Source organism: Halichoerus grypus, chromosome 6, assembly GCF_964656455.1.
Source record: "Halichoerus grypus chromosome 6, mHalGry1.hap1.1, whole genome shotgun sequence".
Lineage (NCBI taxonomy): Eukaryota > Metazoa > Chordata > Mammalia > Carnivora > Phocidae > Halichoerus > Halichoerus grypus.
Window position 1 is genome coordinate 599957 of NC_135717.1, and position 14960 is coordinate 614916.

The 14960-nt window shown below is 57.4% G+C and overlaps 1 protein-coding gene across 2 annotated transcripts in view; it reads right to left on the bottom strand.

Moving 5' to 3' along the window:
• Positions 1-1328: 1328 nt before the first annotated feature.
• The window catches only part of ADAP1 (ArfGAP with dual PH domains 1), a 55983-nt gene continuing 42351 nt past the window's right edge, over positions 1329-14960 (bottom strand). The window contains exons 5-11 of one of the 2 annotated variants that reach the window (XM_036105574.2): positions 11953-12065; positions 11255-11401; positions 3202-3285; positions 2973-3035; positions 2369-2440; positions 1928-2180; positions 1329-1843 (exon numbers count right to left, since the gene is read on the bottom strand). In XM_036105574.2, coding sequence (XP_035961467.1) covers positions 1815-1843; positions 1928-2180; positions 2369-2440; positions 2973-3035; positions 3202-3285; positions 11255-11401; positions 11953-12065 — 761 coding nt within the window. In that variant the 3' untranslated portion in view covers positions 1329-1814. The remainder of the gene's footprint in view (positions 1844-1927; positions 2181-2368; positions 2441-2972; positions 3036-3201; positions 3286-11254; positions 11402-11952; positions 12066-14960) is intronic. The other variant, XM_036105575.2, reaches the window with a different exon arrangement.

A 14960-nucleotide genomic window follows, 5' to 3' on the forward strand; every position in this document is an offset into this window, starting at 1 on the left:
TGAATGGCACTGTCATTTTCTGGGAACGCGGCCTCCCGTTCATAGCGTGCGGGCCGTGGGTTGCCCACGTCTCCACTGTGCGGAGGTGTGTGAGGTAAGCACCGTGACCACCCTTTGTGGGCCATGAGCTCCCGACCTCGTTGGAGAACTCCCACCAGTGGTAAAACGTTCTGGTGTTTCTTTTTAACATGTTATTGTCTTGGGCACAATGCCCTTGCGTCTGGTCAAGACGGCCTAGAAGACCAGTCCCGGAGAATGCGTGGCTGGGGCTGCTCCCCGGATGGGGAGGGGGAGTCCTGGGGGCCTCTATCTTTTCATTTTTTCATTTCCACCCAGGATGAGAAACCCGCCCGCCCCCCCCCCCCCCCGTCTCTGGGGCTTGAGGTTCTTTTTTTGTCTAGAACCGGGGAAGATGGGCTAGCGATCACGGGTGTGGCGTCCGGCGTGGCTGGGGAAGAGGCACCTGCCTGGAGCAGGAGGGGGTGGGGGCCCTGGGTGACCCTGTGACTGTCCTCACCCCCCCGGCCCAGCCGTCTTGGGGACTGGAGCAGAGATGGGAGTGAGGGGGGCACTCCTCTCTTGCCCCTGCAGCTGCACTCCCATCCAGGCCTACACAGGTCTGAGCAGGGGAGCCCCATGCTCAGGTGCAGAGGGGAGATGGGGTGGTGGGAGTCAGGCCCACGAGGATAGGCAGAGGCCCTGGGGCACCCTTCTCCTGGGGATGTCCCCACTCCTGGCACGTATCGGAGCCCAGCAGGTAGGTCCTCCTGGGGACCCCATGCCCCCTCCCCAGCCCCTGACCTACACAAGGGGCCACTTTAGGATAGGACATGAGGGTTGGCGTGACAGGACACCCTGCCTTGGGGACCCCCTCCTAGTCCTCTCAAGGGCTGGTCCAGGGCTGCCTTAGGGGATGACGGGGGCTGGGGGGCCACCCAAATCACCCAGTAGGTACCCGCCACCTACACATGCTGCTTCTGTGCCCCTCCCACCCCCCCACTGGGGGAGGAGGCTAAGTGGTTGTAAGTAAGTACCGGCTGGCCAGTACGCTGGGTCCCGTGGGGGACTCTGGGCTTCCATCTTCCAAGGGCTCAGTGACCACAAGGTCAGGCTGGTGGGGTGGGTCAGCAGCCAGTGCCCAGCGGGCGGCAGACAGGAGCTGACCCTCCATTCCCCCTTCCAATCCAGGCATGCTGGGCCCAGTGAGCTGCAGCTCCCCAGTGCCTCCGACCCCCAGGGCCCTCACGCACGTGCCAGGTCAGCTGCTTGAGGAGGAGGACCATGTCCCCCATGCTAGCACCCAGGACCCCATGACCGACACAAGCAGGTGCTCAATAAATACTTGTTGAGGGGACTTGGAGGAGGAGCAGGATGGGAGGGGAGGCATGCAGGCCACCTGCTGTCCCCACGGCCCAGCCTCCTGGTCAGGGGCAGGGTCCTGCTCGGGTGGGCAGGGGGCAAGGGGAGTTGGTGAGGGGCTGCCAGGCTGCCCTGAGCCAGGAGGCCGGGCCTAGGCCTCAGAGGAAGGGTGGTTTAGTGGGCGGGGGGGGGGGGGGGGGCGTGGCAGGGGTCACATCAGTGGGTGGCAGCATGGTGGGGTCAGAGGTCAGGTCGGCCAGCCTGCAGTGAGGTTCCAGAGAAACAGGTCCTAGTGGCTAAAGCTCAGGCCCCACATGGCCAAGTCCGGGGCTGCCACTTAGGGCTGGGGCCAGGAAGCCGGGTCCTTCATCTGCCAGCCCCCCAGTCTGGCCGCTGCCTCCGCGATGGCCACTTCAGCGAGTCCAGTTCCCTCGGGCCTCCAGAACCATCTCTCGTTAGGGTTTATGTTTGAAGTGGGCTTCCACTGGAAAAGGACAGGCGTTCAGCCGTGTCACGGCCACCCAGGAGGCGTTGGGCTCCCTCCCCTGCCATCCCCACCTGCACTCACCTGCGTACTCCTGGGGCAGCATGGGCCTGTCCACGACCTTCCGAAAAGCCTCCACCCAGGCCCGCTGCTCCGTCTCCGTCTCGCAGGCCAGCAGGAACCTACGCTCCGGCGTCACGATGGTAATGCCGTGTGGCCAGTGGTGGCCCTGGGTGGATGGCGGGAGTCCGTCCAGCACCGTGTAGCCGCTCTCCCTGCTGCCGATGAAGACTTCCCCACGAGCAAAGGCGTCCTGTGGGCAGAGGCCGGGCAGCCCCTAGGCAAGGGGGTGGCTTTGCTCATAGCCGGGGAAGCCCCGACCCCAGAGACCCGGCCCGCCCTCCTGCTCCTCATCCCCGCGCCTGTGGCCAGCAGACGGGGGCCTGTCGCTCATCTCCATGTCATGGGGGAGGACACGTCCACCCTGCGAGGGCCCAGCCGAGCTGGGCCGAGACCCTCCCTTACCAGGGGATCTTTGAAGTACATGAGCCTCCGGTCATCCATGGTGAACCAGCGCTTCCGGAAGCCTTCTGTTTGCTGTGGGTCAGAGAGTGCCCGGGTCCCGCTGGTCAGCCCGAGGCGGGGCTCCCCCACGTGCGTTCATTCATCCTTCACTCATCCTGCTCTGTCCGCCAGGTGGCTGCACTAAGGGCCTTTGCACGTGCTCTTCCTCCCCTCCCCACGTCCTACTCCTCGCCGGTCCTCCCTGGGGGCCCCGTCTGGGCTGTGGGGCTACCGCGCGTGTGCTCCACAAGGCAGGGAAGGGGCTGAGCTGGCCCCTGTAGGGCCCGAGGAGGTACACGGGGGCCTGATGAAGGGGGGCAAAGGCACGAGGCTGGCTCAGCCCGATCCAGAGCCCCACAGTCCTGGGTCCATAGGGCCCCTGCTTACAAAAGGTTTTGGGGTCCAGGGCCATCCACACCAAGATGATCTGTTCAAAGTCCTCTCCCAGGGGTGCTCCTGGCACTTTGACCCACCACGGCCACCCCAGCCCCACCCAGCCCCAGGTAGCTGAGACGCTGATCTCAGAGGAGGCCTGGGGGGGCTCAGGCCAGCCGGTCAGACCCACCTTGGGCCCCGTTTTCTCCATGTAGCCTTCCTTCAGGTAGTTCCGGGAGAGTTTCGGCACCAGCTAGGGCAGAAGATGGGCTCAGGCCTGGGCCGTCCTGGTCGCTCTCCCCCACGCACCCCCGGCCCCCTCCCCACTTGCTTGCTGCCACTGAGCTGAAATGCCCCAGAATAAAGGAGAGGGGTACAGCCCCCCAGCCCCCCGGCGGACACAAGCAGGCGCCACTCACGTCAGCATCGCTGGCCCCTGGGAACGCCACCTGCAGGTAGTGGAAGCGGGCGGCCCGGAGCGCGTTGAACCAGTCCACGATCTCCTGTGGGTCAGAGGGGCACACAGGCAGGAGGGTGGTGCAGGCTGCTGGGGGCGGCCCTGGGTGGCCTGGGAGGACAGGGACGGCTCCGCATGGGGTCGGGCCAGGGGGCCAGGGAACAAGCCATGCTGTGGCCAGCCAGCTCGGGATGGGCAGGGGACGAATGGGCGGGAGGCCAATGTCAAGCCAGCCGGCCCCCCAAGCCCTGATGCAGGTTTGGGTGTGGGGAGGCTTTTCTCCTCTCAGATGGGGTTATTTTTACAAACCAAGTATGTTGCCCAGAGCGAGGCTCATCTATTTTTAAATCCACCCAGAGCTGCTGCCTCCCATCTTCAAGGGGAGGAGGAGGAGAGAGCTGCTCCGCGTGAGCCGAACCCCCTCGCTGGACAGGGTGGACCTGCAGCCCCTACCCCTCCTGGCTGCCATGCCCCACCACTCCCGAGACACCTGCCCACGGGATGCTGGGATCTGCCCAAATATCTCCTTCCCCTGCCAACAGCTGGCCATTGCCAGCCACAGGGCACCTGCATGCCTGTCAGGGCTCCAGAGCCCACTCCTGCCCAAGGGGTCATCCCGCAGCCACCTGGACCACAGCTAAGATTACTCCTCCTCCACCACGCCCACCTGCTGCATGCCCCAGTCTGCCCCTGGGCCAGGTCCGTGCTGCAGTGTCCACACCAATGCTCTGTCTCCCCCACCTGGGGCACAGGGTTCCCAATCCAGGCTGTGACTTTAACACTCTGGGCCCTGCCCACAACCCTCTTCACCCCTGGTGCACCCAACCCCATTCTAGTCACCAGTGAACTCTCCAGTCCCTCCCCTGGGGCCAGGAGGCATTGTCTCCTGCCTGCTCCCCAGCACTGGTCTCCCACCTCCCTCAGGACTCCCTCAGCTCATTGGAACCATGGCAGCTGGGCAGGTCAGTGGCAGTTCAAGTTGGACCGTGACATCTTCCAAGCAGAACACTGCACCTCTAGTAAAGACACAAGTCCCCAGCATGGCCCCAGGCCTGCAGGGTCTGCCCAGCTCAGATGCCCTTCCAAGCAGAACACTGCACCTCTAGTAAAGACACAAGTCCCCAGCACGGCCCCAGGCCTGCAGGGCCTGCCCAGCTCAAATGCCCTTCCAAGCAGAACACTGCACCTCTAGTAAAGACGCAAGTCCCCAGCATGGCCCCAGGCCTGCAGGGTCTGCCCAGCTCAGATGCCCTTCCAAGCAGAACACTGCACCTCTAGTAAAGACGCAAGTCCCCAGCACGGCCCCAGGCCTGCAGGGTCTGCCCAGCTCAAATGCCCTTCCTCTCCTACCTCAGCCTGGTCAGCTTCTCAAAATTATCCTTTTCCATCTGGCCACAGGGCCTTAGCACATGCCATCCCAGTACCTGTCTTCACCTTTGGGATGTGGTTCCCCCCCCCCCCCACTGTGCAGAGTCACTGTTCCTAGCCCTCAGTGTAGGCAGGATTTTAGTCGCTGGTCTCTGACTCATGCCCATCTCTACTGGCAAACGGTGCAGTCACTAACTGACGGCAGAGCCATGTCAGACAGGCGGACCTGTGTCTAGGCACAGAGCCCAGCCCAGAGCAGGTACCCTAACCACAACCCTCTCTGAGGGAGGGGGCCACTGGGGACTCAAGCCAGCAGAGCATCATCCTACACATACAGCAGGGCCCTGGGCTCAGTCTCCCCAGGAAAATGAGGGTGGAGGCTTCTGGACAAAGCTGAAGACTGGCCCATATGCCTTGAGCCATGACCCGCCTAAAACCTGTTAATACCACATGCAATCTGACAAAACCAGATCAGGAAGAAATAGAAAATTTGAACACACAATAATTATTACTAGTAACAAAATGGAATCTGTAACCAAAGAACACAACACACAAAAGTCCAGGACCAGATGGCTTCACCAGTGAATTTTACCAAACATTTAAAAAAGCGTTAATAGCTATTCTCAAACTATTGCAAAAAAATAGAAGGAAAGCTTCCAGATTCATTCTAGGAGGCCAGCATTACCCTGATAACAAACCAGACACACTGTGAAAAAAGAGAACTACAGGTCAACATTTCTGATGAACACAGATGCAAAAATCCTCAACGAAATACCAGCAAACCAAATCCAACAATACATTGAAAGGATCATTCACCCCAAGCAAGTAGGTTTCTTCCAGGGATGCAAGGATGGCTCAACATTTGCAAACCAATCAACGGGACATGTCACATCAACAAAACATTTAAAAACCATATGATCATCTCAGTAGATGCAGAAAAAGCAAAGGAAAGCAATTGACAAAGTACAACATCTCTCCCCGATAAAGACAAAGCAGGGTTAGATGGGACATATGTTGACATGATGAAGGCCTGCTTATGTGACAAGTCTACAGCTGACCTCATGTGCAGTAGGGAAAAACAGTGCTTTTCCCCTAAGATCAGGATCAAGGATGAAATAACAATAGTAACTTGAAGCTATATGGAGAAATGATCTCAGGAAAGGTTTGTAACTACTTTTTGTTATCTACATGATATAAAAGACTAATACTTTTGGGGCGCCTGGGTGGCTCAGTTGGTTAAGTGTCTGCCTTCGGCTCCGGTCAGTATCCCAGGGTCCTGGGATCGAGCCTCATGTTGGGCTCCCTGCCAAACAAGGAGTATGCTTCTTCCTCTCCTCCCTGTTCATGCTCTCTGTCGCTTTCTCTCTTAAATAAATAAAATCTTTTAAAAAAAAGACTAATACTTTTAAAGAAAAATAATCAGGAATTAAAAGCTGCTATTACTGTAACTTGTTTGTAATTGCAAATCTTGTTTTATACCTACATTAGGAGACAGTGCATTTAAAAGAAGATTATGTCTTGGGCACACAACGTGTAAAGATGAAATACTGTGACTTCGACAACCAAAAGAGTGCCGTACAGACAGCTGTGAAGGAACAGGGTTTCTGCACGTTACTGAAGTTAGACTACTACAAATTCGATATAGAAAGTTATAAATTTAGGATGTTAAATATAATCCCCGTGGTAGCCAGGAAGAAAAGAGCTATAGAATATACACAAAAGGAAATTAGGAGGGACTTTAAACATTTCACATAAACTAAACACAGAAGACGACAGGAATGCAGGAAACGAGGGACAAAAAAAGCTGTAGGCCACACACAACATAAAGGGCACAAGGGAGAAGGAAGTCCCTCCTCACCAGCGTTCACATTCCAGGTAAAGGGATGAACCTCTCCAGGCAACAGGCAGAGAACGGCAGAACGGACAGAAACACGTGGTACAACCACTGGCTGTCCACGAGAGGTGCGGCCCAGATCTAAAGACACAGAGGGTCGGAAGTCAAAGGATGGGAAAGGATACCGTGCGTGGACAGCCAGCAGGAGAGAGCTGGAGTGGTTTCACGAACATCAGACAAACAGACTAAGTCAGGAAAAGGCCACAGGGATGAAGGAGGACAGTCTATGTGAGTAGAAGCCTCGATACAGCAAGAAGATCTAACAATTACATTTACGCATCTAATGACAGACCATCAAAGCATAGGAAGCCGAACCCGACAGAGCTGAAGGGGGACGTCGCCAGCCTCGAATGACAGCTGGAGACCGCGATGCTGCACTCACACTGATGGACAGAGACATCCGGCAGGAGTAAGGAAACAGAGGACTTCACACAACCAACCAGATCCAGGACGGCACACGCATTCTTCCCTAGGGCCCGCGGGGCGTCGTACCGTTGTACGGGATCGACCACACGTGAGGCCGCAGATAAGTCTAGATCGATTTTATTTTATTTTATTTTTTTAAAGATTTTTATTTGTTTATTTGACAGAGAGATAGAGTACAAGTAGGCAGAGAGGCAGGCAGAGGGAGAGGGAGAAGCAGGCTCTCCGCTGAGCAGGGAGCCCGATGTGGGGCTCGATCCCAGGACCCTGGGATCATGACCTGAGCCGAAGGCAGCCGCTTAACCGACTGAGCCACCCAGGTGCCCCTCTAGATCGATTTTAAAAGGTAGATGTCTTACAGAGTATCTTCTCTGGCCACAACAGGGTGGAGTTAGAAGTCAACACAAAGAAAACTGGGACATTCACAACGTGGCGGAAATGTAACACACTTTTAAACAACCAGTGGATCAAGGAAGAGATCACAAGGGAAATTAGAAATGAAATGAAATTAGATGAAGGAAAACAAAACACAACACCAGAACACGGGATGTAGCAACGGTGGTGCTAACAGGGAAATCTGTAGCTATAAATGGTGACATTACAAAACAAGAAGGATGTCAAACCAACGACCGAACTTACAACCGAAGGAACTAGGCAAAGAAGAAACTAAACCCAAAGCTGGCAGAAGGGAGGAAATCATAAAGACTGGAGTAGAGATCAATGAAATGGAGAAAAGAAAACCAATAGAGAAAATAAATGAAAGCAGAAGTTGCTTCTTTGAGAAGATCAGTGCATCGGCATGCCTTGAGCTGGATGGTCTAAGAAACTGACTCAAGTCACTAAAATCAGACACAAAGTTGGGGACGCTGCTCCCAGAAATAAAAAGGTCTATGAGAGCGTGCTGTGAACCACCGTACACCAACAACAGGGTCACCTCGATGAAGTGGACAAATTCCTGGAAACAGAAAACCCACCAAGACTAAATCAGGAAGAAGTGCACCATCTGAATGGTCCTATAAACGAGTAAGGAGACCAAATCTGTAATCAAAAATTCCCAATAAAGAATAGCCCCGGCCCTGATGGCTTTACTGGTGAATTCTACTCAACACTTAATAACCAACACCAATCCTTCCCAAACTTTTCCAAAAGAATTGAGGGGGAGGGAGCACTTCCTAACTCATTCTGTGAGCTCTTCTATATTATACCCAGCATAACCTGGATACCAAAGCCAGACAAAAATACAAGACAACCACAGACCCATAGCCCTTATGAACACTGATGTAAAAGTCCTCAACAAGATACTAATGAACCGAATTCAGCAGTATATTAAGGATTATACACCATGACTAAGTGAGATTTATTCCTAAAATGCAAGGGATTCTCAACATGAAAACTGATGAAGTTAATACACCACGTTAATAGAATGAAGGAAAAACAAATCACATGATCATCTTAGTTGATGCATAAAATGTATTTGACAAAATTCATATGGAATATCTGGGAACCCAAGTAGCCAAATAATCCTTAAAAAGAACAAAACTGGAAGAACTGCACTTCTAATTTCAAAACTTATGACGAAGTCACAGCAGTCCAAAGAGCACTGGCATAAAGACAGACATAGACCAGTGGAATAGGAGAGAGAGCCCAGAAATTGGTCAAATTATTTGTTGAGAAAAGTGTCAAATACCATTTAATCAGGAAAGGACTGTCTTTTCAACGGTGCTGCGGAAACTGAATATCCATGTAAAAAAGAATGAAGTTGGGGGCGCCTGGGTGGCTCAGTCGTTAAGCATCTGCCTTCGGCTCAGGTCATGATCCCAGGGTCCTGGGACTGAGCCCCATATCGGGCTCCCTGCTCAGCAGGGAGCCTGCTTCTCCCTCTCTCTCTCTCTGCCTGCCACTCTGCCTACTTGTGTTCTCTCTGTCAAATAAATAAATAAAATCTTTAAAAAAAAAAAAATGAAGTTGGGGTATGTGCACCCCGATGTTTATAGCAGCAATGTCCACAATAGCCAAACTGTGGAAAGAGCCAAGATGTCCATCAGCAGATGAATGGATAAAGAAGAGGTGGTATATATATACAATGGAATATTATGCAGCCATCAAAAGGAATGAGATCTTGCCATTTGCAACGACGTGGATGGAACTGGAGGGTGTTATGCTGAGCGAAATAAGTCAATCAGAGAAAGACATGTATCAGATGACCTCACTGATATGAGGAATTCTTAATCTCAGGAAACAAACTGAGGGTTGCTGGAGTGGGGGGTGGGGTGGGAGGGATGGGGTGACTGGGTGATGGACACTGGGGAGGGTATGTGCTCTGGTGAGCGCTGTGAATTGTGCAAGACTGTTGAATCACAGACCTGTACCTCTGAAACAAATAATACATTATATGTTAAGAAAAAAAAAAAGAGAAGAAGAAGGCAGGAGGGGAAGAATGAAGGGGGGGAATCGGAGAGGGAGTCAAACCATGAGAGACTATGGACTCTGAAAAACAAACTGAGGGTTCTAGAGGGGAGGGGGGTGGGAGGATGGGTTAGCCTGGTGATGGGTATTGAGGAGGGCACGTTCTGCATGGAGCACTGGGTGTTATGCACAAACAATGAATCATGGATCACTACATCTAAAACTAATGATGTAATGTATGGGGATTAACATAACATAATAAAAAAAAAAAGAATGAAGTTGGACTCTTATATAAAAATTAACTCAGTGGGGGGGGCGGGCGCCTGGGTGGCTCAGGTCATGATCTCAGGTCCTGGGATCGAGCCCCGTGTCGGGCTCCCTGCTCAGTGGGGAGCCTGCTTCTCCCCCTGCCTCTGCCCCTCCCCCGACCCCCCCCCACCCTCCTGCTCTCTCTAATAAATAAATAAAATCTTTAAAAAAAAATTAACTCAGTGGATCAAGGACCTAAACATAAACCTGAACCATACAAATCTTTGAAGAAAACACCAGGCAAAAACTTCATGACGCTGGATATGTCGATGATCTTGTTGGTCCGACACTACAGGCGTCGGCAACAAAAGACAAACTGGAGTTTACGAAAATTTAAAAATTTTGTGCTCCAGGGGACACTATCCACAGAGTGAAAGGCAACCCACAGACTGGGAGACAACGTTTTCAAGTCGTGTGTCTGCTAAGAGATCAATATCCAGAATATATAGAGAAGCCCTAAAACTCAACACCTGAAAAAACCACCAAAATCCAAAATGGGCAAAATGGGACCTGAACAGACCTTTCTCTGAAGACACACAAATGGCCAACCAGGACTTGGAAAGATGCTCAACCTCAGTCATCATCAGGGAAATGCAGATGAAAATCAACATGCGAGCACCTCGCACACCTCACAGTGCCCGTCAGAACCCAGAAACAGCTCCTGGCGAGGACGGGGAGAGAGGAGAACCCTCGTGCCCTGTTGGGGGGAACACAAACCATGCAGCTGCCGTGGACAAGAGTGGGGAGGGTCCTCAAAACAGTTACCACCCGATCCCACAATTTCACTTCTGGCCATATAATCACAAGAATTGAATGTAGGGTCTCAGGTATTTGTACCCCCAAGTTCACAGCAGCATCCTTCATGAAACCACCAGCTGTCCGTCAGGGTAGGGGCTGATAAACACAGTGTGGTCCATCCACACGACAGATCACTCAGCCTTAGGAAGCTACCGGACCCCTGCCCCCATGGGGACGAGGCCCAAGGACACGAGCCAGGCCCAGAAGGACACGCACGGGGACCCCACTCCCACGAGGTCCCAGAGTCGTCAGACTCACAGAGGGTAGACGGTGGGGCCGGGGCTGGGGGAGCGGGTGGGGTCTGTGCGTCACAGGGACAGGGTCTCTGTGTGCGGGATGGAACATTCTGGAAGGGGTGGTGGGGATGGCTGCACAATGTACCCAGAACTGTATGCTTACACATCATGAAAATGGTGAATTTTAGGTGTATTTTTACTCAAGAAAAAAGGGAGAAGAGAGGTGGTTGCCAGACCCTTGTGTGGCTGAAGCGTCGCAGACACATTTTGCCCTTTAACCCACATGCCCGTGTTGCGGAGGTAAAAATGGAAAACCAAGGTCACAAGGAGGAGGGGCCACCCGTGACGAAAGGACAGACCCCGAGGGGTTGGCTGGGGGCTCCCGGCACCCTCACCCTGCAGAGGGCCTGGTGCGAGGAGGGGGGTCGGCCATGGAGGACACTGTGCACGTGTCCCCAGCCTGTCACCCTCTTCCACAGGACTTCTAGGTCCGCTCCCCGGCCAGGGCCCCGCCGGCTCCACGTGGCCATGCGGGGTGGAGCACCCCAGCTCCCTGCCCCCACCAAGCAGCCGGCACCCACCTTCCCGTCCTCGTGGTAGACGAAGATGTTGCGGGTACTGTTGTCCTTCAGGTAGGTGACCTGCAGGCCATGAGGGTGGCCGATCTTGGCTGGCTGGAAGGTGGCGTTCAGATGCTCGATCTTCATGACAGCCTTGGGCTCCTTGGCCTGGAAGCAAGGCCGTTAGCTCCAGGCGGGCCTGTGGGCGCCGGCTGTGCTGTGTGGCTTTAGGTAAGTTACTCACCCGCTCTGGTCCTGGGCTTCCTGAGCTGTAAGTCTGAGGTAACAGCACTGCCCTCCCCGGGGACGAGGAAGGGGGCTGTCTGACACCTGGGCAGACCCCCCTCGCCCCTACAGCTCCTCCTCTGTCTGCTGTGCCCCCACCCCTGCTCCCGTCCCGCCAGCCTGGCTTTCCTCTTTGCCCGGGAGCTGGCAAACTGCCCTGCGGTGCCCTCTGTCTCTGTGTGTCACCGGGGATGTCCTGACCTGGAGCTGGTCTGGGTGGGCGCAGGGCCCGGCCAGCCCCTCCCCACCCGCCGCCTGGATGACCCTGTCGGGCTTGGGAGTGCCCAGCATCACCAACCAGGCCCGGCCCCAGGGAGCGACTGTGACCGAGGGGTGGGCAGGGGTCCCCACGGGAGGGGGCAGCCACTCCAGGCCAGGAATCGCTTGAGGGCAGCTGGGGACAACAACCAGTACGGGCCCCGTGCCGGGCTCACGTCGTTTCTGTTGAAATACTTCAGGGACCCTTCCCGCTCCGTCAGCACAAACTTCCGGCTTAAAAACTGCCCGTTGTCCCGGCCGCGCTTCCAGAGAAAGCCTTCTCGGTATCCTGGGGAGAGAGGGGGTGTGGGTCAGGGGTCACAGTGGACCAGAGCGGAGGCCATCAGCCTGACCCACACAGAGGGTGTGGGCGGGAGGACTCCAGCCTGAGGTCCGGCCTCTCGGCCAGGAGACCTGTCGGCCTCAGGGCTGCAGAGCTTGGTGAACGCAGGCCGGACTCGCCCACGGCGCTGGGACCCGAGGCCACCCCTCCCCAAAGGCTGCCCGCTGCTGCCTACTGTTTGGGGTGTTTTCCCATTTCCTTCCGGAAGCGTAAGAAACAGGGAAAGGGGTGCAGTGCTACCCTGTGTGCAGGCCCACGGGCGACTGTGTGAGGAGAGGCCTGTGTGGCCACCGGGGGGGTGGGGGGGCGGCAGAGCAGAGCAAGGTGCCCACTGCTGAGTCCTCAGGACAGCGGGACAGGACTCGCACGTGTCTGGAGGGTCTGGGGACGGGCGAGCATCCTGCACTGTCCAGGTGAGCCCAAGGTCATCACAAGGGTCCTCGCACGCGCGAGGCGGAGGGAGAAGTGACCGTGGAAACAGGAGACGCAGGGAGGAGCCGGCCCTGCCCACCCCTCCACTCCAGCCCCCCGACTCTGCGGAGCTCAGCCCCGGATGCCCCAGGCTGTCGGGCACAAATTCTGTGGCCCGTTGCTCCAGCAGCCCTAGGAAGGGAATACTGTCCTCCCTTCGTGTTCGGTCCTGTCACGTTCCCGTCAGTGAGGCCGGTTCCAGGACCTTGTGCCCAAGAGGAGCTGTGCCCCGTGTGTCCCCTGCCTGGCTATGCTGTCCCTCCACAGGGCAGGGGCAGGGGAGCCCGCGGCGCATTCCCAGCTCTGCCGGCCCCGCGGGACTGAGTCTCCAGGGACACCCGCGTGCCGTGGGCGCGTTCCTCGGGGTTCGCCCGTCACAGTCAGGGTCTGTGGCTTCCCGTACAAACCGCCCAGCAGTTCTGCCCCGGGTTTCGGGGCGCTCTCCCCGGGGAACCCGTCCTGCTGCCGCGCCCGAGGCCGGCCCAGGATGGGAGGACAAGGCTGGACTGGCGTGCCGTCGGAGCCCGCGCGGGCGGTGCGACCCACCGCGGAGCCCAGACCCTGACAGCCGGGCCGGCTCGCATTCCGGACGCCACCTCTCGGTCCTGACCCGCGCTCGCCACTGCGGCCCTCGCAGCCCCGCCCTGACACCACAGGGACAAGGAGCTATTTTCTCTGTGCTTGACACACGCGACCCTAAAGAGGCGGCAGCCTGGCGTCGGGGAGGGGGCGGCTGGTGCCTCTCAGTCTGCGGCGGGACAGGGCCAGATGGGGCCTCTCCCCTCCCCCCGGGCCCCCTGCGCATAGCGCCAGCAGGCTATCCCCACTGTGTGTGCGGGAACCGAGTCCCCAGGCCCACACGGGGCCCCACCCAGAACGACCACGTGAGCACTCTACCCGGGGCAAAGCTGCAAGTCCACCGGCCCGCAGGGCAGCCACGCCGTGGACGCAGGGACGCGCCCGAGGGTGTGTCTGCTCAGCAGCTGGAGTCGTGCCACCCGCAGCCCTGAACGTTGCCCACGACGAGGCCCTGGCTGAGCACGTCACCCACATGATCCTCTGCCGGCCCCAGAAGGACTTCCAAGTTGTCATCCTCCTTGTACAGAAGGGGAAACTGAGGCACAGAGACGCGAGGTCCTGGTCCAAGGTCACCTTGCCAGCCAGCACCGGCCTTGGGCCCTGCAGGACCCCCTGCCCCACGCCCGCCCCTCAGCCCGCCTTGCCTGCTGGGCCCAGCAGGTGGCAGCAGCGGTTCAGGACGGGGCCAGCGGCCGGCTGAGTGGGGTGGCCACCCAGCCCCACCGTCCACCCCACACTCCCCCTGGCCCAGGCCCGGCTGGAAGCCGTGGGATGGAGGGGGGCGCTGGCCCCAAGTCGGTCTGGCTCCTGGGCCACGTGCCCGCGACGGCCAGCGGCCAGGGTGCCTAATTCCAGGCACCGGGACGGCAGCAGCAGCAATTTCAGACGGGCGCTGGCCAGGGTCCCGGACTTGGCCCCAGCCAAAGGACGGCTGTTTGGCCCTCCATGAAGCCAGCGGCCTGCCCGTCCCGTCACGGCCTGGCCTCCCCGGGGAGGTGGGCCTGACCGGGGACGACTCCCGCCCAGCACACTGGGGCCTCCAAGCCGGGGTTTCCTGAGCCCTGCAGACTCCAGGGCTCCGTGCTGTCCCGACGTCTACACAGGCTCGGGGTGTCTGTGCTGCACCACCCTCCCCCCACGCCCCTGCTGACCGCACCCCTGCCAGAGGGGTCTCCCCCGGCGCACGCAGCAGGACGGGACCCAGCGGTGCCCCCCGACACGCATACCTGGAGCTTGGCTGTGCCGGGGAGACCGTTTCCTCCCACAGGAGCAGCCAGTCCTGGGGCACAGGCCAGATGCTTCACTCAGCATTTATTGAGCGCCTACGGTGTGCCACCGCTACCGTGTGCGGGGCCCCACCTGTCTGGGCCTCCCCGGCTGCCTCCTCCCGAAGCCCCTCTGAGGAGTGCCTGGAGGAAGCGCGAGGATCCTCAGCACCGTCACCGGTGATGGTCGGCCACCGCTGCCCCCAGGAGTGGCCACAGCCAGCCACAGAAACGGCCGTCCCAGGTGCGGGCAAGCGCACACGTACAGTGCCCCCTCTGCCGGAGGGACTGCAGGACAGCGGGGTCACTCTGCAGAACTGGTTAAATTAATGAGGAACCGCCACACACTGCTCACACGACCCAGAAAACCACGTCCACGTGAAAGCCTGCGTTCACAGTGGCCTCGAACTGAACACAACCCGAGGTCCCCGGCTGGGGACCTCATCCGCACACCAACACCTCTCCACACTCAGGACGGAGCCATGGGGACGGCGCGGCAGGGCCAACCTCCAGTGCGGCTGGCCCC